Below are 26,926 nucleotides of genomic sequence, written 5' to 3' on the forward strand. Positions count from 1 at the left end.
CAGCCTCACTTATTCATTGTATTTAATATACATATTATATGTATCTGCTTTTTCTTGATAGTTTCACCCCGCCTTGTTTGTTAATAAAGCTTCAAAATGACAACCGGTCAGGCTTTTTGCAGGGTAGGAGGGTTCAGCTGCATGTCGAGTTACACAGGAAAACATGTAACAAGGACAGAACAATTCCCCTCCCCCCTTCATTGTCCCCGCAGTAATTCCTTTGCACCACTAGATGGCCTCAGTTTTGAGAGGGAGGCAACCAAAGTCCTGGCAAATTCTTACCCGCTTCTGTCCTGGATCTAAAAATAAAATGCTGTAACTACAGGAAGGAGAAGAAATTTTACAATCCCCCCCCCCCCCCATCAGAGCTGACTACACATCAAGGTTGCAATATTGAAAAACACTTTTAAAAAAAGTTTTGAAATCAATTGTATCCATTTCAGATTTTAAAAATTCTAAAATCTTACTTTACCTTTTTTTTCTAAATTTTCAGATCTTTTTTGTACTTTCATTCTACAGGCATCCCTGAGTCCGACTCATACAGAGGGAGACAACAGGAAGTGATAGAAATCTCCCCCCGGAAGGGAAATTCAGAAAGGGAGGTAAAATCTTCTGAACAGACTCTAGGGGGGGGGGGGGGGTCATGACGTAAGGGGATTTCTATGCCCCGGACCGGTGAGGCGGCCATACGTGGGGTCAGAACGGGAGAGCGCCGCGCTCCAGGTCAGAGGGGGTGGGGGTGATAAGAAGGGGGTTTCTGTAAAGGTGAACTTATCCTTTAAGAACAAACCTGCAGACCCGATCTTGTGTGTATCTGGGGACCGCCTGCATTTGGTTACAAATCAGATGACTCGGCTTTGATCAAACAGATCTATGGAGGATAGAAGTAATGTGGCGCCATCTTGTGGTCATTTTGCACACTGTAGATTATTAGACAATTTAAAGTTGAGCATTTCTAAAGGAAGGATAGCAGCATCCTCAGTACTCGGGGCACAGAGTATTCCTGTACTGCACAATGCCCACGTGTTATTATAAGAAGTGCCATTAAATTAAGTAGTATGGACTGCCCAACCCCCCCCCCCCCCCCCCCGAGGGAGTTTTAAACTGATGGCTGCAGGTGGTCCGTGTCCAGGGCTGATCCCTCACCTGCAATTCCATGCGATTCGCTGTGAGAGTCGGAAGTCTCCCATTGCTGCCAATGGGCGGAGTAGCAGAAGCCAATTGCAGGAGTCCCCTCTGCGGTTCTGCCAGTTTATGGCGGGCCAGGGGAAATCGCAAGTGTGACTCCACCCATAATAAAGAAGAATAGAAATATTTACTTATTTTGCTCTTTAATAACCAAAACGCAATTTTTACATTTATATGGAAACGAGTGCAGAGAAATGAAAACTCCGTGACAGAAATGTGACCAAGTGCAGAAATTGTTCTAGAAAAAGATTTGTCAGAAATGACTTCAAAAGATTCACCGACCATCAGATCGAATCACCGGATCCGATCCAAGAAGATCCAGATGTGTGCTGCTGACCGGCGGCCACCAGGAAACGCCATTATTCTGGTCGGCTGGGAATGAGAACATTCGAAGATGGTGCAGATCGGTTCAACGCCCGGTGCGGTCACAAAGCCTGGTATGGTCACAATGTCCGGTGTGGTCACAATGTCTGGTGCGGTCACAATGTCCGGTGCGGTCACATGACAACACAGCAGCACTTTTTGGGGTAATTCTGGACGAAGACTTTGCTTTCTGATCCATACACAAAGTAGCTGAGTTGCTTCTCCTTCCAGCAGTATTGCACTCTGGTCAGAGGGAGGCGCTCCACACTCTGCCTCTGGAGGAGAAGAAGAGAGAACGAGCGTTTCACCGACTTATATACAAAGAAAATACATTGAAAACCTTCATATACTGATCCCCAACCAGAGGAAAGAACAATAAACCCTCTATAATTTCACCCCCATTCTCTGGGACCTTGTGGTGCCAAATCTTCAGCCCCCCACTATATGATGTGCAGCCCCCAGGAGAGGGAATAGTATTGCTCTACACCATCCTCATCTCCCAGTATTGTCTTCTGCAGCATCTCCCCACCACTAATCTATCAGGTCCACCCCCCCCCCCCCCCCATATGTCCACTCCCACGACCCACCCCCCCCCTATTTCCTCTATTAGCTCTGCAGGGGTGGGTTAGAGAGGAGAGTAGCCTGAAATACGCACCTGTCTGAGGATGCGGCTTGATGAGAACCGAGCCCGGTGCTGCTCCAAAGCATTCTGGGAGACATCAATAATAGTTGGGTCAGGAAAATCTGTAATTCCCAGAACCTGGAAGGGAAAATAGAATCACACAGATCGAGAATAAGATGGCCTCTCCATTATACACAGCGGCCTCCAATACAGCCTCTCCATTATACACAGCGGCCTCCAATACAGCCTCTCCATTATACACAGCGGCCTCCAATACAGCCTCTCCATTATACACAGCGGCCTCTAATACGAAATCTCCATTATACACAGCAGCCTCTAATACGGCCTCTCCATTATAAACAGCGGCCTCTAATACGGCATCTCCATTATACACAGCGGCCTCTAATACGGCATCTCCATTATACACAGCGGCCTCTAATACGGCCTCTCCATTATACACAGCGGCCTCTAATACGGCCTCTCCATTATACACAGCGGCCTCTAATACGGCCTCTCCATTATACACAACGGCCTCTAATACGGCCTCTCCATTATACACAGTGGCCTCTCCATTATACACAGCGGCCTCTAATACGGCCTCTCCATTATACACAGCGGCCTCTGATATGGCCACTCCATTATACACAGCGGCCTCTAATACGGCCTCTCCATTATACACAGCGGGCTCTAATAGGGCCTCTCCATTATACACAGCGGCCTCTAATACGGCCTCTCCATTATACACACAGTGGCCTCTAATACGGCTTCTCCATTGTACACAGCGGCCTCTAATACGGCATCTCCATCATACACACAGCGGCCTCTAATATGATCTCAACATTATATACAGCAGCCTCTAATACGATTTCTCCATTATATACAGTGGCCTCTAATATGGTCTCTACATTATACACAAAGCGGCCTCTAATACGGCCTCTCTATTATACACACAGTGGCCTCTAATATGGTCTCTCCATTATACACAGCGGTCTCTAATACGGCCTCTCCATTATACACAGCGGCCTCTAATGTGGTCTCTCCATTATACACACAGCGGCCTTTAATACAGCCTCTCCATTATACAGTGTCCTCTAATACGGCCTCTCCATTATACACAGCGGCCTCTCCATTATATACAGCGGCCTCGAATACGGCCTCTACATTATACACACAGCGGCCTCTAATACGGCCTCCTCATTATACACAGCGGCCTCTAATATGGTCTCTCCGTTATATACAGCAGCCTCTAATATGGTCTTTCCATTATACCCACAGCAGCCTCTAAAATGGCCTCTCCATTATACACAGTGGCCTCTAATAAGGCCTCTCCATTATACACAGCGGCCTCTAATACAGCCTCTACATTATATACAGCGGCCTCTAATAAGGCCTCTCCATTATACACAGCGGCCTCTAATACAGCCTCTACATTATATACAGCGGCCTCTAATAAGGCCTCTCCATTATACACAGTGGCCTCTAATACGGCCTCTCCATTGTATACAGCGGCCTCTAATACAGCCTCTACATTAAATCCACAGCGGCCTCCTCAGTAATCTTCTGCAATGTCTCACATTGTTCATTAATTTGGTTTCTTAAATGGAACCAAAATATCACCCGGGAGGAGAAATATATATGTCAGGCCACGGAGGCTGTATGGGGCCCCGGCCTCCAATCACCGGCCTCCTCACCTTGGACTGCTCATCCATCACCAGCTTCTCACCCTTCACATTCCGAAAGAGATCCGAAGAAAATTCCGACTTATGATCCGTAATGAACTCAAAGACATTATTCTTCCTGAAATAGAAAAATCATCTTCACCGACCAGAAGATCCATCCAACCAATCACAGCGGAGGAGGAAAAAACGGATATCATGAGAAGAAAGAGGAGCGGTCAGTACAAATCCCAACATAGAGCCGTCCTTCATCTCCAGCCAGGACTGTGCCTGAGAGGTCACCAGTCTCCCCTCCCCCAGTGATCAGACTGTACATTGTAACTTTGTAGAAGGAGGAGGAGGAGGGGACACTCTCAGGAGAAGGTGGAAGTCTTGTCTGAGACCCGGCTGAATGGACCAGAGGAGCCGTGTAGATCCCAGTCAGTGTAAGGCAGACCCTCCACCACCCAGAACAGAGATGCTGAGTACAGAGGGGGATGGGTAGTGAGGACACCCAAAGCCGGGGGCCTTCCCAGGAAGTGAAGGCCAGGAGAACGTTCCAGGTTCCAGCGGGCAGTGAAGAACCGATCTGGAGTTGGGTCTGGACCATCTGTAGGTCATCATTGAGACTCGGAGGATGGGAGAACATGTATGTCCCCAAACTCTTGTGGACGGCATGGTGACCGGGCCTGGACCCGGTTCCAGGACATTCTACAGGAATGGTGTCTGGGGAGACCTCTACAGAGACTGGGTGGTGGTTGTGGAAGGCGGACAGCCCGCCAAGAGCCACAACCAGATCCCAAGGAGAACATTTCCATGGACAGCCGGGGAGGTTTCTGCCTTTTCTTGGACCAGACCGACACCTGGACCTGTCCAGATGGAAGTTCTGCCTGAAGCGTGGCAAGCAAAGCGAGGCCGCACCGGAAGCATGGGCGAGCGTGGTGAGGCAAAGCGTGGCCGTGCCGGAAGCATGGTGAGCAAAGCGAGGCCGTGCCGGTAGCATGGGCGAGCGAAGCGTGGCGAGCGAAGCGAGGCCATGCCGGAAGCATGGCGAGCTAAGCGAGGCCGTGCCCGAAGCGTGGGCAAGCGAGGCCGTGCCCGAAGCGTGGGCGAGCGAAGCGAGGCCGTGCCTGAAGCGTGGGCGAGCGAAGCGTGGCCGTGCCCGAAGCGTGGGCGAGCGAAGCGAGGCCGTGCCCGAAGCGTGGGCGAGCGAAGCGAGGCCGTGCCCGAAGTGTGAGCGAGCGAAGCGAGGCCGTGCCCGAAGCGTGGGCGAGCGAAGCGAGGCCGTGCCCGAAGTGTGAGCGAGCGAAGCGAGGGGCCCTCTTACCAAGTTCTGTTTTAACATCAGTCACTGGATGGCCACTTGCATGGTGGGTTTTGAACCTGGACTCAGGGAAGAAGGTACTATTAAGTGCGCAGGCGCTGTTCATCTTTGGAGACTTTCGGCGTCTCCTTGTCCTTCGTACTGCACAAGCGCTGCGCCTGCACTGTAGGGGGCGGACAGTATCCAATGGGAGGGGGGGGCACTTCTTGGCAGAACACCAGCAGGCTTAAAACTTCTCCCCCGCCCCCGCTGACAGACATGGAGTTAGTAATAGGAACGGGTGGTCCTTCGGGGGGGGGGGGTGAGGTGCGTCACCAGTCCTCTCGACGGAGCGTCGCTCACCAGTCCTCCCGACGGAGCAGCGCTCACCAGTCCTCCCGACGCAGCCTCGCTCACCAGTCCTCCCGACGCAGCCTCGCTCACCAGTCCTCCCGACGCAGCCTCGCTCACCAGTCCTCCCGACGCAGCCTCGCTCACCAGTCCTCCCGACGCAGCCTCGCTCACCAGTCCTCTCGACGCAGCCTCGTTTACCAGTCCTCCCGACGGTGCTTCGCTCACCAGTCCTCCCGACGCAGCCTCGCTCACCAGTCCTCCCGACGCAGCCTCGCTCACCAGTCCTCCCGATGCAGCCTCGCTCACCAGTCCTCCCGACGCAGCCTCGCTCACCAGTCCTCCCGTCGGTGCGTCGCTCACCAGTCCTCCCGACGGTGCTTCGCTCACCAGTCCTCCCGACGGTGCTTCGCTCACCAGTCCTCCCGATGGCGTGTCGCTCACCAGTCCTCCCGACGGCGCGTCGCTCACCAGTCCTCCCATCTTCCACCCGATCAACTCCCTCCCCCGCTGGGCTGACGCTGGGAATTTAAGGAGGACTGCCCCCTGCCAATCCAAGCTGGGGATTGGTCAGGGCTCCTTACAACATCCGAGGTGGCCCCACCTCCACTCCAGCCTCTCATTCTACCCTGGAACACTCTAGAAAGAAGTAGGAGGTCCTAGTACTGCCACCTGTGAGTCACCCAGCACTACTCTGAGCCACTCCCAGCCCAGATCACAAAACACACCCAGGCTTGGCTACCAGCCAATCCATATAAATTTACCTGTACTAGAAAAAAAAAAAATCTACTCCATTTCCCTTGCCCACTAGAGGGTGCTACAGCTAACTGTATGTATGAATGTGATTTTTGAGTAGGGACAGGCTGTTTTTATTTAATTTTTTTAGGTGGAGGCGTAGGAAGGTTTGACCTGGCTGAGAGCCAGGCCTTGGTTTGAATTTTGGTCAGGGCTGAGCTGGGTGACTCAGCAAGCAACTTTTTTGGTGCCTCCCCCTGCCTTCTGGAACCTTGGAGAAGCTTCCAGTAGTGGGTGGAAGCTAGGAGGAGCTGCTTGGAGTATTTGAGGGCCCCAGCCAATTCCCAGGAAATGGTCTGGCAGGGGGCAGGCCCCTCCATAAATAGGCATGAGTCATGCCAGCAGGGGCAGTTGGATGGAAGATGGAGTGCTGAGGAGGCTGTCTGTGGCCCTTTAGGGTCCCCCCTAGTCTGGGGGGGGGGTGTCTTGGGCGCTAGAGGGACCTTCACCAACAAACGGAGGAAATCCTTTCGGGAAACATGGGAGTAAGTGAAAGGACAGCAGGAGCAGGTCAGCGCATCCAGGAGGTCTCCTGAGAAGTCAGCCGGGTGGGCTGGTGACTGTCATTCTGGGAGGTCTGTGGAGAAGTAGCCAGGAGAGCTACTGAAAGGGGCAGCTGCAGCCAGGTGGGCTGGCAGGGCCTGAAGAGGGAGTGCTTGGATCAGTAGTCACAGGAGGAATGTAAGCTGGACACTGAACTTTAGCTACACAATCAAGGGGCCCAGGGTCCCTGCCTGTAAAGGGCTATTGCTTTGAGCTTTATCAGATCCACAGTGTGCCACCTTGAGGTTTTCTGCAAGCAAGCGCTAGAGGAAGAAGGGGAGTGTGCATAATGGTGGTGTATAGAGGACGTGTAAAAAAGATGGTATATAGAGGCCATGTATAGAAACGGTATATAGAGGCCGTGTATAGAGACGGTATATAGAGGCCGTGTAAAAAAGATGGTATATAGAGGCGGTGTATAGAGGCGGTATATAGAAGCGGTAAATAAAGACGGTATATAGAGGCCGTGTATAGAAACGGTATATAGAGGCGGTGTATAGAGGCGGTATATAAAGACGGTATATAGAGGCAGTATATAGGAAGAGTTGTCCCTGAAGAATTTTCTAAAGTGGGCATCCTATAATCTCCCATCCCTCTCCAAATTCTAATCCCTCAATAAACCACAAAAGTGTTGGACTGTTCTCTGACTCCGATATGCCCAGTTGTGCGGGGTGGGGGGTCCCATTTTGCCTGTGGTTCCTTAGGGGGGTGCAGTACACACACACATACACAGAGACAGTATAGGAAATCAATGAGAGCGATGAGCCAATAATATTCCAACATTGAGGCAAATCAGTCCCCGCCCCCGAGGAAACTCCTACGTACCATGTGACTGTGAGGCGCATGTAGGTCAGGACCCGCCCCTTCCCGGAGCAGCCGTCACACTGCTGGTTGGAGTTCTGGCACATTCGGCAGCTGTGGGGGAGGGGAATACAAAGTCCACCAATGATCAATATACTTGGAGGGTGATGAGGGTTCCGGGAGATGAGAAAAAAAACTCCGGAACCCTCAGAAGCCATCACACCAAATCACCAAAACTGCCCCAACCGCCCCTCCCCCACCGACTGTGATGCATTGGACACATTTGAAATGAAATTTTTGCCGCAATTAAATCCCTCAATTTCACCATCAATGGTTCAATGAATACAAGTGGTGTCTCACTCCTTCCGCTTTCTGAAAACAATGAAGGATGTGGTGCAGCAGTAAAAGTGAGACTCCCCAATAATGATACTTAGCTCATTTCCTGGAGCACCTTTCTGTGCCATTCCCATAGCAATGCTGGCACATCTCCATCTGCATGCGTCGCCCCCTCCCGTTACACCATATGCACTGCGCCTGCGGGAGGAGAGCGCAATAAATGAAAAGAAAAAGGAGGGAGGATAGAAGACTGGAGGGAGGTGGATTAGGAATGGGGGAGGGGGTGGATTAGGAATGGGGGGATAGAAGACGGAAGGGGGGTGAGGCGGATTAGGAATGGGGGGGATAGAAGACGGAAGGGGGAGGGGGATTAGGAATGGGGGGAGGATAGAAGACTGAAGGGGAGGGGACTCACTCTCCCAGTCCCGTGACACTTCAGACACATCTTTCTCCCGTGTCCGTTGCACGTTGAACACGCCTGAGAAATATAAATATTATTATACAATGAGAAGATGGGGGGGGGGGGGGGGGAGGGGATGGGTTGATAGAATGTTCTAACTTTGACCAATCATTAGATGCATTAGTACATGGTGGGTGGGGCTCTAAACATTATTAGTACCTGATGGGTGGGGCTCTACTCATCATTAGTACCTGGTGGGTGGGGCTCTACACATCATGTGATTATTGGCATCAATTCAGGACACAAAACTTTACTAGAAATACAGACTGGAGAAGTTGGAGATCCTCAGAGTCTTCCAGAAGGTTTATCATATTATTCCAGAAGTCATTGTTTCCATGTCACCCAATGGAGGGTCGCCTGTATTCCATCACCCAATGGGGGGCCCCCCTGTATTCCCTCATCACCCAATGGAGGGCCCCCTCTGTATTCCCTCATCACCCAATGGAGGGTCCCCCCTGTATTCCCTCATCACCCAATGGAGGCCCCCCACTGTATTCCCTCATCACCCAATGGAGGGTCACCCATATTCCCTCATCACCCAATGGAGGGCCCCCCCTTTATTCCCTCATCCCCTCATCACCCAATGGGGGGTCCCCCATTACCTGCACGGAGGAGGTGAGAGGCATCACCATCTTCTGCTCTCCATCATGGAACATCCGTGGAACGGTCACCGGGACATCCCAGGCTTGTGGCACCGATCTGCCGGCTGGCGTGTCCGAGGTCTGACCTGCGGAGGAAGCAGAGATCGGCGTCCGTGGTTCTGAGACGGAGGGGGGGGTGATTCCTTTACAAACCAGAAAGTGTTCAGGATTTTTTTTAGGCCCCTCCCACATTTTTTTTGGGGGGGGGGGGGGCCGCGCAGACCTGACTGCCAGGGAAGGGTTCAGATTTTTCTCTGCTGCAGTCCAGGAACAGTGACAGGTCTTGTGCCTCCCCCAGCCTGTGATTGGACAAGGAAAAGAGAAGCTCTTTCCTCCTATCAGCATGCCACTTCCATTGCAAAACAGCCGATTGGCTCCTTATGCTGCTTCTTCCTCTCCCAGTCTGAGTTCTGCTGTATAGCTGATGCAAAAGGCCAATCCCAAGTTAAAGCGTTTGTAAACCTCAGACATGAAATCTGAATTAAGTATCTCCCTCTATAGTGTGTACTTACCTCAGTCCAGAGCACCAAGTGTCATTTCTGTCTGCTGCCTCCTTTCTCTGCTATCTGCATGAGACTCCTCCCCCTCCTTCCACTATCTGCATGAGATTTCTCCTCTCCTCCTCCCCCTCCTTCCACTATCTGCATGAGACTCCTCCCCTCCCCCTCCTTCCACTATCTGCATGAGACTCCTCCCCCTACTTCCATTATCTGCATGAGACTCCTCCCCTCCTCCACCCCTCCTTCCACTATCTGCATGAAACTCCTACCCTCCTCCTCCCCCCTCCTTCCTCCATGAGACTCCTCCCCTCCTCCAACCCCTCCTTCCACTATCTGCATGAGACTCCTCCCCTCCTCCTCCCTCCTTCTTCCACTATCTGCATGAGACTCCTCCTCCCCTCCCCCTACTCTTTCCTCCGCTATTTGCATGAGACTCCTCTCCTCCCCCTCCTTCCACTATCTGCATGAGACTCCTCCTCCCCCTCCTTCCACTAATGCATGAGACTCCTCCCCTACTTCCATTATCTGCATGAGACTCCTCCCCTCCTCCACCCCTCCTTCCACTATCTGCATGAGACTCCTTCTCCTCCTCCTCCTCCTCCCCCCTCCTTCCTCCACATGAAACTCCTACCCTCCTCCTCCCCCCCTCCTTCCTCCATGAGACTCCTCCCCTCCTCCACCCCCTCCTTCCACTATCTGCATGAGACTCCTCCCCTCCTCCTCCCTCCTTCTTCCACTATCTGCATGAGACTCCACCTCCCCTCCTCCTACTCTTTCCTCTGCTATTTGCATGAGACTCCTCCCCTCCACCCTCCTTCCACTATCTGCATGGGACTCCTCCCCGCCTCCTTCCTCCACATGAGACCCCTCCCCTTCTCCTCCCCCTCTTTTCACTATCTGCATGAGACTCCTCCCCTCCTTCTGCCCCTCCTTCTTCCGCTATCTGCATTAAGCTCCTCCCCTCCCCCTCATTCCACTATCTGCATGAGACTCCTCCCCTTCTCTTTCCACTATCTGCATGAGACTCCTCCCCTCCTCCTCCGCTTTCTGCATGAGACTCCTCCCCTCCTCCTCCGCTATCTGCATGAGACTCCTCCCCTCCTCCTCCACTATCAACATGAGACCCCTTCCCTCCTCTGCATGAGACCCCTCCCATCCTCCTCCCCCTCCTTCCTCCGCTATCTTCATGAAACTCCTCCCCTCCTCCTTCCTCTGCTATCAGCATGAGTCACTTGTAACAAGTTTTCCTGACACCACGATATATAAGGTGACAGGGGAGGGAACTCCAGCACACATCCTGTGATTGACAGCCTCAGTTCTGTTCCTGTGTGAAGGGGATGGGGGACGTCCCTTCCCTCCAATCTGTGAGCTCTCCTGGGTTGATTGCCATCTCTCTCCCCCGGCTTCTCAGGGAGATCCTGTGTATATTCTGGACCTTGAACAGATGTAGAGATGAAAAAACTGCAAATGAACAACTTATATAGAAGGATTTGTGTAATCGCCCTGCGATCCATCATACGTGACGATCAGCTTTCCACTCATCAGCAGCACAAAGTCCTCCGTGCCGATCGAGTGATCAGACCCACCATAGAACACCACATGCGTTCCAGGTGCTTTCATTTCTGCTTCCAAAACACATAGAAAGTCAGTTCCACGATTGTCTGACAGTTCACACCGGAAGCCGGTGTTCTGCCAAAAACTGTCCGGCCATCAGATAGTGTCCGCCCCATACCACGCAGGCGCAGCGCTTGTGCAGTACGGAGGACAAGGAGACTCCAAAAATCCCTGAAGATGAACGGCGCCTGCGCACTGAGTCCAGGTGCGAGCCCCACCATGCAAGTGGACATCCCATCGCACTCAGTAACAGGGCCCCTTGCTTCCCCCGCCGCGCTTCGGGGCATGGCCTTGCTTCACTCTGAAACTTTTTATTCTAACTCTATGTCCACTTGGATGGTGGGGGTTGAACTTGGACTCACGGCGCAGGTGCCATTCATCTTCGGAGACTTTTGGCGTCTCCTTGTCCTCCGGTACTGCGCACTACAGGGTGGACTCTATCCGATGGACAGACAGAATTCAACAGACACCGGCAGTTCCCAAAAAATAAGGAAGGAGAAGAACATGCAGCATTGTTCCTGCACTGGACTGTATGTGAACACCGTAAAACGCACCGGACCCCAATACAGTGCAAAACCCCCCACAGAACAGAAGGGAAAGAGGAGGCAAAAAGACATCCAGAGTGGATTGAGAAGATCGAGGAGAGTTTGTGGTGACAACCGATCGTCCACAACGGGACCCTCAATTCATACAAGACCCACCTGCATGCGGCTCCATCACCCATTCACAGGAGCGATCTTCCGTGAAGGTTTCCAAGCGATACTGAAAGTAATAAAACAGACAATCAACATCCAAAAGGCAAAGCCACACACGGTCCAAAAAGGCAAAGCCACACACCGGCCAAAGGCAAAGCCACACACCGGCCAAAGGCAAAGCCACACATCTTTCAAACACACCGTCCAAAAGGCAAAGTTGCACACCATCCAAAGTAGAGCTGCACGATTCTGGCTAAGAATCACAATTTTTTTACTTAGAAGATAGATCACGATTCTCGCAGCGTAAAAACATAAAATATTTCAGCAATTGCCATTTTATTCCCCAGGGTCTCTGCTAAAATATATATAATGTTTGGGGGGTTCCAAGTAATTTTCTAGCAAAAAATATTGATTTTAACTTAAGAAAGAAATGTCAGAAAAAGATTTATACTTTAAGGAGGTTAAACTTTTCGCATTTACACCTTGTTGAAAGCTTGGCAGACTGCCGGATGTTTTCTATTGGCAGCTGAGTGAGCAGATAAGTCTCTCCACTTGTTTATATGAAAGAATCGGCAAGCTCTGCAGGAGAGATCATCAGAGAGGTGAATCGAGATCACAATTTTTTAACGATTAATTGTGCAGCTCTAGTCCAAAGGCAAAGCCACACAAACCGTCCAAAGCAGTGGTGGCCCATCCATACAGGGCGCAGCCCCCCTAATCCATGCCGGGCACCAGATGCATGGATTCCAATGTTTTTTTATTTAAAGCACGCGATTAGAGCCAAGGCTCTATTTGGTTTAAATAGCACATCCCCCTCCCCCCGCAGACCACCCAGTTGTGTGACATTAGCAAACTAATGTTTGCCATGGTCTTCTTCGTTATTGTCTCCAAATCCCCCCCCCCCCCCCCCCAAATTTTATTCACTGGCCGCCATGGGTCCAAAATGGTAAAGCCACACACCAGGGAGATCTTCATGGCAGAAAATTTAAATCTTCAGCACATTGACCCGCCCCCAGGACGGCCCCTCTGACATCTTCCCACCAATGGCTTGAATCATAGAGGTCAGATTGTACACATTAGTGAGGATTACCGGAGAATCAGTAAAACGCCGAAATTCCCTTCAGAGGAACGGCAAAAATTTCATCTGCCGACTTCATTCATTATTTATTATTCGGATTTCAGAAGATGATTCTATTTATTCTATTTTTCTAATTCTGTTCAAATTTAATAAACATTTTAATTTCGGAAGCTGGTCATATTCCATTCATTCCCTTTTACTTTATTCCTTTATTTTCTATTTCAATTTTGTTTTTTTAATCCAATTTTTGGCCATATTGGTTTCCTTATTTCAGATTAGTTTAAATTCATTACTATTAGAAATTTGTGTACATCTGAATAACGACAAGTTTCTCTTTCAATTTGGAAGGAAGCACACAATATCTCAGTGGGGAGATTACTGTACTAACATCACATAGTTAGTACAGCAACTCTCCAGGTTTTTGCGTTCAGCCTGCCGAGTTGAATGAAGACAAATGGCCCTTCCCGCCGATTCCATCTGTCCCCCCGGTCCGCCCCATCCCTCCCCCCCCAGCTTCATCTGTCCCCAGCTCCGTCTGTCACCCCACCCCCGGCCCCATCAGTCACCCCCTCGGTCGTTTCTGTCACCCCCAGCCCTCCCCGTTTTCCCCCACTCCCCGTCTGTCACCCCCCCCCGGTCCGCGTGTCCCGGCCCCATCTGTCCCCCACCAGCCCTCCCGGTTTACCCTCACCCCCCCCATCTGCCCCCCCCCCCCCGTCTCCGTCTGTCACCTCCCCCTCTGATTCTCTCCCACCTACACCTCCCCCCATCTGTTCCGGCCCTGTCTGTCCCCCTCAGCCGTCCTGTTCGTGTCCCCCCCCCCCCCCGTCTGCCCTCCCCCATCTGTCCAGTCCAGGCCCCGTCTGTCCCCCCGGCCATCCTGTTCATGTCCCCCCCCATCTGTCACCCCCGGCCTCGTGTGTCCCCGGCCCAGAACCCCCCACCCCATTCACTTAAAAAGTATCAGAAAAAGGATTTCCATGGACACAAAACTGCCATCTTATCTGCTGGAGAATTACCACCCAATAGATACTTTCAGCCAGTGGCATCGCTAGGGGGTGGCTTTTGGGGCTATAGCCCCTAATCTGGGGCCCATAGCCGTGAGTATCTGAAGGGGTCCCCAAGGGGAAGGGAGGCTCTCTGGGGACCCTGATGTAAGTGGGGAGGCTCTCTGCGGACCCTGATGTAAGTGGGGGAGGCTCTGGGGATACACACACATTACTGTATATACCCGTGGATGCCCGCCCAAGTGTATGACTTTCTGTACCTCGCTGCTATGGGCTCTGGCCCCAGATCTTTTGCAGACCCTGCAATGTCTCTGCTTTCAGCTACAACAAATAAGGAGAATCTCTCTAATGCGATTTGGTTTCACAGCGGCAAATGCTGAGATCTGAGTTTTGGCTGAAGATTTCCCTCCCTGGCAGAGAAATAGCTGACAAGAGGCGGGGGCGATACGCACCCTGTAGGTGTGGAAGTGTCTCAGGTCCTGGATGGTCATCTCTTTGGCCGGAGCTGTACTGTAACATTTCCTTCTACCGAAATCCAGGAACGCTTCTTTAGCTGCGGCTTCTGTGATATCGGCCGATCTGCAGCAGAAAAACACAATCGGGTCACCAGCTGAACACAATTTATGTCAATGGAGGGCAAAACATGAGCAGAAAGTATACAAAGGGCCAGAGGGGGACACACATGGGGCCACCACTGCTGATCTCCTCAGATAGGCCAGTTACTGGCTTCTTTAGTGACCCAATGAACTCTGAAACTTTGGGATGCCGACCCGAAACACGCCAGTGGTAAGTATGAGGATCTACACCATATGGGTCAGTGACAGTGACAGCCAGGTGATTGGAATTTGCAGGGGTGGTCAGTGATGGCAGCCCACATATTCTTTTAATTCACATTCTTCATACAATTTCCAGAGAGGTCCTAAAATAAGAGCCAACATCAGAATGAACCGGCTGCATGTAATCCGAGCTCATTCCGCTCCACAGAGCACAGCGACTGAACCCCCCTCTACACGCTGATGACCCCCCACCCCAACATACTGAACCCCCCCGATGACCCCCCACCCCAACATACTGAACCCCCCCTCTACACGCTGATACCCCCCACCCCAACATACTGAACCCCCCGATGACCCCCACCCAAACATACTGAACCCCCCCTCTACACGCTGATGACCCCCCACCCCAACATGCTGAACCCCCCTCGCCCCCCCGCTGACCCCCCACCCCAACATACTGAACTTCCCATCCCCCCAGCATGCCAATGTCCCCCCACCCCATCATACTGAACTTCCCATCCCCCCGGCCCGCCGATGACCCCCTCACTCCAACATACTGAACTCCCCATCCGCCACGACACGCTGTTGACCCCCCACCCCAACATAATGACAAGCAGTTCAGCAAAGGGGGACTGCAGGTTCCTGGATGCTTCCATTCCTGCTGAGGAAGTGATTGGAAGATAATAAATGTGGGTGGAGTTGGGACACTTGCCCCCAATTAATTTGAGGATTAACCCTTGAAGTGAATACAATACACCCGATAATTATAGGAGGCCAAATGTACTCACCGAACGCCGAGGTAAGCAGGACTGGACACAGCGCTGCTCATCATAGGGGGGTGGCCAAGTGATCGAACACCTGTAAAAAAATAAATAATAATAATTCATTCAGAAATGCATAGAAGGTGAGGCTGAAAAAAAAGACACAAGTCCATCAAGTCCAACCCATGTGTGTGATTATATGTCAGTATTACATTGTATATCCTGTATGTTGTGTGATTATATGTCAGTATTACATTGTATATCATGTATGTTGTGTGATTATATGTCAGTATTACATTGTATATCATGTATGTTGTGTGATTATATGTCAGTATTACATTGTATATCATGTATGTTGTGTGATTATATGTCAGTATTACATTGTATATCATGCATGTTGTGTGATTATATGTCAGTATTACATTGTATATCCCTGTATGTTGCGGTTGTTTAGGTGCTTCTCTAATAGTTTCTTGAAACTATCGATGCCCCCCGCTGAGACCACCGCCTGTGGAAGGGAATTCCACATCCTTGCCGCTCTTACAGTAAAGAACCCTCTACATAGTTTAAGGAGAAATCTCTTTTCTTCTAATTTTACTGAGTTGCCACAAGTCTTGTTAAACTCCTTTCCGCAAAAAAGTTTTCTCCCTATTGTGGGGTCATCAGTCCGGTATTTATATATTGTGTCGTCACCAGTATGGTATTTATATATTGTGGGGTCACCAGTCCGGTATTTATATATTGTGGGGTCACCAGTCCGGTATTTATATATTGTGGGGTCACCAGTCCGGTATTTATATATTGAAATCATATCTCCTCTCAGGCGTCTCTTCTCCAGAGAGAATAAGTTCAGAGCTCACAACCTTTCCTCATAACTAATATCCTCCAGACCTTTTATCTCAGACCTCGCCTCTAATTGTGCAGGTAAACTGGAAAAATAAGGAAGTAATTTCACAACTAGAAATAACACAATCAATCAGTCGAGTTACAAATGATCAAATTATGACTACTCTTCATTGCCTCACACCTGACATGCCGACTGATGGCGCCACCAGGTCCATATCTGCAAGTGCCATTTCTGGACACCAATATAGACAGCCTGAATGTTAAGATGGAACGCCGCCGCTCTGCCCTCATTGGATCCAGCTTGTTCAAAATGATGCAAATCATAGTCCAAAAATTACTTCACCGAAAACCAGATGTGACAGACTGCTTTCACGCATTTCACCGCCTTGGCGTCCTCACCATATTATTGGAGACCATTATACCCTTTTGATTGGTGCATCATATTAAATATGAAGAATGAGGCTGTATATATGGTTTAGCAAAATACTATAATAAAAAAAAAACAAAGTCTCTACAACTGCTCATTAAAATCAGCAGTCACAATACATTTCCCCAACTTCTACTCACCAATAAATAAAACTACTAATCTGTGGATTCAAAAATCGTTCCTTAACTTATCTTTGCTACTTTTAATATGGTCCTAGACATTTTCTAAAAAGTGAAAATTACACATTATTAGTTTACAATATTTAAGAATAAATTGCTATATATGTGTAAGGGAGACTAATCAATTAACATGTCATACCTAGATTACCCACTGGGCAGCGTTGAGTCAACATAATAAATAGTAGACATTATTATATCATAAAAGTACTAAAATAGTCTAAATATAGTCATAATGTTAACAAATGTTTTTCCTGAGGATGCCTGTGTGGCGAAACCTGTTGAGGCGGGACTTTAGCTGTCACATCTGGTTTCCAGGGACATGACTTCTAAACTATGATTTGTGGGATTTGGAACAGGCCAGTTCCGGAGAGGGGAGAGACGGCGCTCCATAATATACAGGCCGACAGTGGCACCCACAGATGTGAGGAGAACACAATTATTTTTAATATTGAAATAAACTACTAAAACAACTTTTTTTAGCCCATTTACGGTGCATGAGGGAGAGCTTGTGGTTGACTTGCACTGGCCACAGTTTTAGAAGAAATCTCCCAAAGTACGGGAAATTCCCTCCTCCAGGGGTCCCCATCTCTGGTTCGAGAGACAACTCTAATCTGTAAGATTGCTGGAATCAGTGGTGATTCTGTGAGGTTCGCTTTGGGCTTCTCAGAGCTTATTGATCGTTCTAAATGGTTGGGATGAACTTACCGCCACTTATCTGGTCTTGTCCTTCACCCCTTGGAGGGCCTACTCTGGGCTGAGATGGTGCAGCAGATATGGTGCTCAGAGGTATAGCTGCTGGGTTGGAGGCGTCCACCTTGTGGGATCTTCTGTTGGGTGCAGAGGGTTTGGAAAGTTCTGGGTTTGAGGCCACCTTGGCATCTGCAGAAATCTGGGCAGTTGTAGCCCCATTGTGGCTTCCGGAGGGGTAAAGGTTCTGAGGAGACAGAAGAAGACCTCCGGCCACTGCAGGCGGAAGCAGATCAAGATCTACAACACCCCATGGAGGCCGAGGAGAGTTCAAGTCAACCTCCACAAAGTCTGACTGAACGGGCAATGGAGACACGGCTGCAGGATGGAAATGACACAAACAATACATTTCACTTGTAACGTTGATTAAAGTCTCCTTTATTACATTAAATATTAACCACCGACACAAAACATTGAACTAGTTTTTCTCTTATTTTGGAATTGTGGCCATAACTTTGGTCCCGCCATGAAGTTGCAGCTGATTTTTTGTTGGCTCTTCATAAGAGTCAGCAGGAGAACGATACAAAATGAAAGAACACAACCCCAGGCACCCTTTAGACATGCATGTTCTAGGTAAGGGAGAGGGCCACTGGATGGTATAGACTTTGCCTATGCAGTCTTCCCCATCAGTTGATTGCTTTTCCAGAAGTAGATCTGAGAATGTAACCAATCAAGCAACTAATCAGCAGATAAAAGTCTGCACCGCATGGGGAATAGCAGGGAGGATCATGCTTGTCCAAATGGATTCTGGGGATCTGTTCTTTCATTCAAGCTCATCACTTACAATCACAGAAAAAAACCATAACACACTTTATAGACACGGACATAAAGGAAATGGATGTCCCTGGAGCCAGTCTAAGGTATTTATGGGGAATGAATGAACCAAAACGAGAAGGAAACAGATGAAATGACAGAAATGAAAGGCTCTTTTCTAGAGAGGACTTTGCAGCCTCGTATTTTCTGGTTTTGTTTTCGTTCATTTCATTCCAAATCAAAACTTCAACCATTTTTCATTATTCAGAAATTGATGTATCTGAATTACAATCATAACAAAATTTAATTTAGCTGAACAGATTAGAATAAAATAGAAAAGAATACAGTAAAACAGAATAGAAAATAAGAATAGAATACGTTTGAATTTCAATAAAATTTCACTAAATTCAGAAAATTAGAATTAAATTAATAAACAAATAAATGAAATTGAGAAAACGAATTTAACTAAATTATTTCTATAATGAATCGAAACTAAATAACATTTTTGTTCTGCGGGTCTAATATTTTCTCATGTTAAAGGTGAAGTCCACTTAAAGACAGAAGAACATTTCTCTTTGTGCCCCCTCCCCCGACCCAACCACCCCTCCCCCTCTATAGATGCATGCTTACCTGAACCTGATGGCCGTGGCCCCTCTGTGTACATCCAGAGTGACAAATCTTCCTTTCCTGCACATAGACTTCTATAGGGATGGTCTCTGGTCATCTCAGGAGGGTCATGCGCATGCGTGGCCCGGAGAGCACTGGATGTACAGAGAAGAACCGCAGCCACAATATCCAGCGAGTGAAGGGGGGGGGGGGGGGCAAATCAGACAAATGTACTTGGCCTTAAAGGGGCGTGTCCAGCCACCCATTGGAAGATAATAAAATAATCATCATCATTTGAGTCTCTATTCAAGAGAGAAGATGGGACGTCCTACCTGGAAAGGCGGGAGGCACATGGTGGGTGGTCTCCTCCATCTTGCTTCACACCTTTATTGGGGGGAAGACAGGAGGACTGTGAATAGAATATACAAGAACAGAATTTATCACTGAACTGGTTTTGTTTATAAATCGGCATCTTTCATTATAATAATCCCTGGTGATCCTGCCATGGAGGTCCTGGTTCTGCACTTCCTGTTATATGGTGACAACAATCTAATTTTGCTCCCCTTCTCCCGGTGGAGACTCCGGGCGGCTGTGCAGACACACATTGGGCAGTTATGGTCGATCGTTTGTCACCATCAATGAGCCGGAGCAATGACCTACAGCTGATGATGGAGTCGGGAAGTGTCTGAAAGAGGCTGCAGGAGATCAGCAGAACTGAGACAGGAAAAGGAAACACATTTTACATTTAACAAAAATCTGAGGAAAGTGCCAAATGCCGGACTAAAGAGCACCGATCAATGAATCCAGCAGAGGGGCGTTATGATGTTCAGTAGGGGATGAAACAACAACATTGTCTCACAGTGTGTAGATAAATGTTACATTGTAACTTCACACTGGATACATCGTCTGCACCATCCACAGCACTACAGGGGGCCTCTGATATCAACAAACAACTGCCAGAGACTGCAGACATAGTACAGGAGATGATCAGCGACTGCGGACATAGTACAAGAGATGATCAGCGACTGCGGACATAGTACAAGAGATGATCAGCGACTGCGGACATAGTACAAGAGATGATCAGCAACTGCGGACATAGTACAGGAAATAGATCTGATCTCACAGCCTATAGACAATGACTTGTATCACATCTGAGATTTCTCTCGGCATCATAAAAGATAAAAACATAAAACTGAAATTTTCATCTACAAGAAGTCTGAAAAATATTTTCCCTTCATTTGTATGAGAAGCACCAAAACCCGACTCTCTGTAGGGGCTGCACACTCAGTGCCTAAGGGCCACATGCATCCTCGGGGCCCCAGATCTATAAAACTTTCTAGGAGTCAGAAAAAAAAGCACACAGCAAAAACTGCCATAGACAGCAGACGGATCTCCTCCAATCAGAGCGCCACAGACAGAGGACGGATCTCCTCCAATCAAGGCGCCACAGACAGAGATCGGATCTCCTCCAATCAGGGCGCCACAGACAGAGATCGGATCTCCTCCAATCAGGGCGCCACAGACAGAGATCGGATCTCCTCCAATCAGGGCGCCACAGACAGAGGACGGATCTCCTCCAATCAAGGCGCCACAGACAGAGATCGGATCTCCTCAAATCAGGGCGCCACAGACAGAGATCGGATCTCCTCCAATCAGGGCACCACAGAGAGGACGGATCTCCTCCAATCAGGGCGCCACAGAGAGGACGGATCTCCTCCAATCAGGGCGCCACAGAGAGGACGGATCTCCTCCAATCAGGGCGCCACAGACAGAGGACGGATCTCCTCCAATCAGGGCGTCACAGACAGAGGACAGATCTCCTCCAACCAGGGCGCCACAGACAGAGGACGGATCTCCTCCAATCAGAGCGCCACAGACAGAGGACGGATCTCCTCCAATCAGGGCGCCACAGACAGAGGACGGATCTCCTCCAATCAGTGCGCCACAGACAGAGGACGGATCTCCTCCAATCAGTGCGCCACAGACAGAGGACGGATCTCCTCCAATCAGTGCGCCACAGACAGAGGACGGATCTCCTCCAATCAGGACGCCACAGACAGAGGACGGATCTCCTCCAATCAGGGCGCCACAGACAGAGGACGGATCTCCTCCAATCAGGGCGCCACAGACAGAGGACGGATCTCCTCCAATCAGGGCGCCACAGACAGAGGACGGATCTCCTCCAATCAGGGCGCCACAGACAGAGGACGGATCTCCTCCAATCAGGGCGCCACAGACAGAGGACGGATCTCCTCCAATCAGGGCGCCACAGACAGAGGACGGATCTCCTCCAATCAGGGCGCCACAGACAGAGGACGGATCTCCTCCAATCAGGGCGCCACAGACAGAGGACGGATCTCCTCCAATCAGGGCGCCACAGACAGAGGACAGATCTCCTCCAATCAGGGCGCCACAGACAGAGGACGGATCTCCTCCAATCAGAGCGCCACAGACAGAGGACGGATCTCCTCCAATCAGAGCGCCACAGACAGAGGACGGACCTCCTCCAATCAGAGGCCATCCTGACCTGTGTGAGGCTGGAGAATTCAGACACAAGGCTGCAGGTAACAATAAGAAAAAAAATGTTTTAGGAAAGAATGGCAGCCATCGGTCAGACCTGCTGGTCAGGTGATCCGGTCACATGACTCTGGACAGGTGAAGGCAGCACTAACCCCTTACATGCCGGAATCTTCCATCACACACCTGAGGACGAGGTCTGATCACCAGAAGAACATCTGAAGGTTTCATGAGAAGTTTGAGCAGCGGAAGACTTGTCCCTCTTCTGCTTATCACACATCCAGTCCGGCCAATCAAAGCCAACCCCCCCAGATCAATGGGGCAGATATGGCAAGTCAAAAATGTCAATTTTATGGGCAGATAGGTAGGTAGTGGGAGGGGTGGGGGGCGCTGCCCTGGGGAACATTTACCAATTGCAAAAACATTTTTTTTAAATTCCATTAATCCGGTGTGTGAAAATTCCTTTGTGGGGGAGGGGGTCCCAATCCTGCCTGTGAAGGGGGAGGGGCATCTCTGTGATGTTGTACAGAAAGTGCTGCAGCAACGCAACATTTATCTGAACCCCGAAAATCTCTCCCCGATTCTTCTCTATATAAAAAAAAACAGAACAAACAATGGGAGAAATGCAGCGAGACCCCCAAAATCCATACCAGACCCCCATCTGAGCGTGCAGCACCTCTCCCCCCCCCCCCCCCCCCCAACCCTGCATCCACACCATTACCGTGATATTGGTGAGGATGAGAATCTCTCCTGCAGACACCGCCTCATCCCTCTAAACCCAAAAATATATGAAGTACTCAGGATCTGCGGCTGATGGCGGTGATCATCTCACTTGGTGCCTCATCTGCATTAAATCGTCCTCAGAACCCCCGTGATTCATATGTGATTCATATGGGTCATTATATATACAGGTGTGGGGGGTCATTATATACACAGGTGTGGGGGGGTCATTAAATACACACGTGTGGGGGGGTCATTATATACTCAGGTGTGGGGGATCATTAAATACACACGTGTGGGGGGTCATTATATACTCAGGTGTGGGGGGGGTCATTATATACTCAGGTGTGGGGGGTCATTATATACACAGGTGTGGGGGGGTGGTCATTATATACACAGGTGTGGTGGGTCATTATATACTCAGGTGTGGGGGGGTCATTATATACACAGGTGTGGGGGGTCATTATATACTCAGGTATGGGGGGTCATTATATACACAGGTGTGGGAGGGTCATTATATTGTCAGTTGTGGGGGTCATTATATACTCAGGTGTGGAGGGGTCATTATATACGCAAGTGTGTGGGGTCATTATATACTCAGGTGTGGGGGGGCATTATATTGTCAGTTGTGGAGGGTCATTATATACTCAGGTGTGGAGGGTTCATTATTTACACAGGAGTGCGGGGTCATTATATACTCAGGTGGGGGGTCATTATATACACAGATGTGGGGGTAATTATATACTCAGGTGTGGGGGGTCATTATATATACAGGTGTGGGGGGTCATTATATATACAGGTGTGGGGGTCATTATATACACAGGTGTGAGGGGGTCATTATATACTCAGGTGTGGGGGGGTCATTATATACACAGGTGTGGGGGGGTCATTATTTACACAGGAGTGCAGGGTCATTATATACTCAGGTGTGGGGGGTCATTATATACACAGGTGAGGGGGTCATTATATAAACACATGTGAGGGTCATTATATATACAGGTGTGCTGAGTCAATATATACACAGGTGTGGGGGTCATTATATACACAGGTGTGAGGGGGTCATTATATACTCAGGTGTGGGGGGTCATTATATTGTCAGTTGTGGAGGGTCATTATATACACAGGTGTGGGGGTCATTATATATACAGGTGTGCGGGGTCAATATATACACAGGTTTGAGGGGGTCATTATATACTCAGGTGTGGGGGGGTCATTATTTACACTGGAGTGCGGGGTCATTATATACACAGGGTGGGGGGTCATTATATGTACAGATGTGGGGGTCATTATATACTCAGGTGTGGGGGGTCATTATTTACACAGGTGTGGGGGGGTCATTATATACTCAGGTGTGGGGGGTCATTATATACTCAGGTGTGGGGGGTCATTATATGCTCAGGTGTGGGGGTGTCATTATATACTCAGGTGTGGGGGGGTCATTATATACTCAGGTGTGGGGGGGTCATTATTTACACAGGAGTGCGGGGTCATTATGTACACAGGTGTGGGGGGGTCATTATATACTCAGGTGTGGGGGAGTCATTATTTACACAGGAGTGCGGGGTCATTATGTACACAGGTGTGGGGGGGTCATTATATACTCAGGTGTGGGGGAGTCATTATATACACAGGTGTGGAGGGTCATTATATACACAGGTGTGGGGGTCATTATATATACAGGTGTGCGGGGTCAATATATACACAGGTTTGAGGGGGTCATTATATACTCAGGTGTGGGGGGGTCATTATTTACACTGGAGTGCGGGGTCATTATATACACAGGGTGGGGGGTCATTATATGTACAGATGTGGGGGTCATTATATACTCAGGTGTGGGGGGTCATTATTTACACAGGTGTGGGGGGGTCATTATATACTCAGGTGTGGGGGGTCATTATATACTCAGGTGTGGGGGGTCATTATATGCTCAGGTGTGGGGGTGTCATTATATACTCAGGTGTGGGGGGGTCATTATATACTCAGGTGTGGGGGGGTCATTATTTACACAGGAGTGCGGGGTCATTATGTACACAGGTGTGGGGGGGTCATTATATACTCAGGTGTGGGGGAGTCATTATTTACACAGGAGTGCTGGGTCATTATGTACACAGGTGTGGGGGGGTCATTATATACTCAGGTGTGGGGGAGTCATTATATACACAGGTGTGGAGGGTCATTATATACGCAGGTGTGGGGGTCATTATATACTCAGGTGTGGGGGGGGGTCATTATATACACAGATGTGGGGGTCATTATATACACAGGTGTGAGGGGGTCATTATATACTCAGGTGTGGGGGGTCATTATATTGTCAGTTGTGGAGGGTCATTATATACTCAGGTGTGGGGGGGTCATTATATACTGAGGTGTGGGGGGGTCATTATATACACAGGTATGGGGGTCATTATATACCCAGATGTGTGGGGTCATTATATACTGAGGGGTAGGGGTTCATTATATACTCAGGTGTGGGGGGGGTCAATGTATACTAAGGTGTGGGGGGTCATTATAAACTGGGGTGTGGGAGGTCATTATTAGTGATGGACGAACTTCCGACGGGACGTTTCGCGAACGCGGACCGCGAACGCGGCCGATAGTTCGCGAACCGGAACGTTCGCGGCGGGCCCCATTGACTTCAATGGGAGGCGAACTTCGCAGACCTATAGGTCAAATTTGCAGCCACAAAATAATTATTAGCTGTGCAAACATAGTCCCACCAGATGGCCAATGACATAACACATGTATGAGGTGAATTTGGGATCGATAACTACAAGCATTCTTTTTTTATATGGGAAATTGTTGTGACAATTCAGGACTGTGGAGCGCATGAAGGCAATGGAGGAGAGGGAAGGTCAGGGACCAGGGTAGGCAAAGAAGAGGGTGCAGGAGATGATCACCAGCAGCATCACATACAGCAATGACACCTGCACCGTGATAGAGTCATCTGGCAGCAGCACCGTGATACAGAGCAGTGACATCAGCAGCGTGACATACAGCAATGACACCTGCACCGTGATAGAGTCATCTGACAACAGCACCGTGATAGAGAGCACTGACATCAGCAGCGTGACATAAAGCACTCACACCAGCACCGTGATATACAGCACTGACAGCAGCACCGTGATAGAGAGCACTGACATCAGCAGCGTGACATAAAGCACTCACACCAGCACCGTGATATACAGCACTGATAGCAGCACCGTGATAGAGAGCACTGACATCAGCACCGTGACATAAAGCATTCACACCAGTACCGTGATATACAGCACTGACAGCAGCACCGTGACAGAGAGTACTGACATCAGCACCGTGATATACAGCACTGACACCTGCACCGTAAGCAGCCCCAGGAGGAAGTCAGCATAGCACAGGGATCGTGGGAGCCCCTCATAATGAGCATAGCACAGGGATGGTGGGAGCCCCTCATAATAAGCAGACCCAGGAGGATGTCAGCATAGCACAGTGACGGTGGGAGCCCCTCATAATAAGCAGCCCCAGGAGGAAGTCAGCACAGCACAGGTATGGTGGGAGCCCCTCATAATGAGCATAGCACAGGGATGGTGGGAGCACCTCAAAATATGCACAGCAGAGGTACAGCCCCAGAAGGAAGTCAGCACAGCACAGGGATGGTGGGAGCCCCTCATAATGAGCATAGCACAGGGATGTTGGGAGCACCTCAAAATATGCACAGCAGAGGTACAGCCCCAGGAGGAAGTCAGCACAGCACAGGGATGGTGGGAGCCCCTCATAATATGCACAGCAGAGGTACAGCCCCAAGAGGATGTCAGCACAGCACAGGGATGGTGGGAGCCCCTCATAATAAGCAGCCCCAGTAGAAATATGACACCACTCAACCTCTTCAAAGAGGAGGGTACGGGCATATAGTACGGTGTGCTTTTTTTGGACAAGGAAGTGAGCCAAATGAAGAAAGAAGGTCTGTGTGCTTGATTAAAAAAATTGTTTATAGACATATACATGGTCTACTGGTCACATGTGTTGAATTCCTCCGAGATCCATGCCTCATTCATTTTTAGAAATGTGAGGTAGTTAACACTGTCGTGAGCTAGGCGAGTACGCTTATCGGTCACGATCCCCCCTGCTGCGCTGAACGTCCTTTCGGACAGGACACTGGATGAGGGGCAAGCCAACAGTTCTATTGCAAATTGGGCAAGCTCTGGCCAGAGGTCAAGCCTGCCCACCCAGTAGTCCAGGGGTTCATCACTCCTCAGAGCGTCCACATCGGCCGTTAAACCGATGTAGTCGGACACCTGACGGTCTAGGCGTTCCCTGATGCTGGATCCGGATGACACCTGTCGATGGGTCGGCTGAAAGAATGACCTCATATCCGAAGTCACCAACACATCTTCAAACCGGCCTCTTCTTGCAGGCGCTGTTGGATTGGTACCCGCAACTCCTTCTCTGGGAGTGGGAATTGCTCCTCTGCCAGCGCACGCAAAAGCAGAATGCAGCATTTCTCGAAGCAAAGCCTGGAACTGCTGCATTCTGACAGCCCTCTGCGACGGCGGTAACATTTCCGCCATTTTGTGTTTGTACCGGGGGTCTAAGTACGTTGCCACCCAGTACTGGTCCTTGACCCTTATGCTTTTTATACAGGGGTCCCTATTAAAACACTGGAGCATGA

At 49.7% G+C, this 26,926-nt stretch overlaps 1 protein-coding gene across 1 annotated transcript; it reads right to left on the reverse strand.

Moving 5' to 3' along the window:
* Positions 1–1,314: 1,314 nt before the first annotated feature.
* Positions 1,315–19,457, reverse strand: LOC143959284 (protein SSUH2 homolog). Its single transcript, XM_077467963.1, has 12 exons — positions 19,380–19,457; positions 17,647–18,006; positions 15,517–15,586; positions 14,405–14,531; positions 11,874–11,934; positions 9,020–9,144; positions 8,373–8,435; positions 8,073–8,155; positions 7,646–7,735; positions 3,865–3,970; positions 2,207–2,311; positions 1,315–1,826 (listed from the first exon to the last, which is right to left on the reverse strand). Exons 1-12 carry the CDS (start codon positions 19,417–19,419, stop codon positions 1,686–1,688), a joined length of 1,371 nt encoding a protein of 456 aa, XP_077324089.1. The 5' UTR covers positions 19,420–19,457; the 3' UTR covers positions 1,315–1,685.
* Between the last annotated feature and the right edge of the window lie 7,469 nt (positions 19,458–26,926).

The sequence above is a fragment of the Lithobates pipiens genome, unplaced genomic scaffold (assembly GCF_037356315.1).
Source record: "Lithobates pipiens isolate NorthernLeopardFrog02 unplaced genomic scaffold, aLitPip1_a1.2 Scaffold_69, whole genome shotgun sequence".
In the NCBI taxonomy this organism is placed as follows: Eukaryota; Metazoa; Chordata; class Amphibia; order Anura; family Ranidae; genus Lithobates; species Lithobates pipiens.

Coding starts and splice junctions, on each gene's coding strand:
- LOC143959284 (XM_077467963.1), bottom strand. CDS start 19,419: ATGGAGGAGACCACCCACCATGTGCCTCCCGCCTTTCCAG. Junction 8,156..8,372: donor AGTGTCACGGGACTGGGAGA/GTGAGTCCCCTC, acceptor CTCCTCCCGCAG/GCGCAGTGCATATGGTGTAA. Junction 1,827..2,206: donor CAAGCCGCATCCTCAGACAG/GTGCGTATTTCA, acceptor CTTCTCCTCCAG/AGGCAGAGTGTGGAGCGCCT.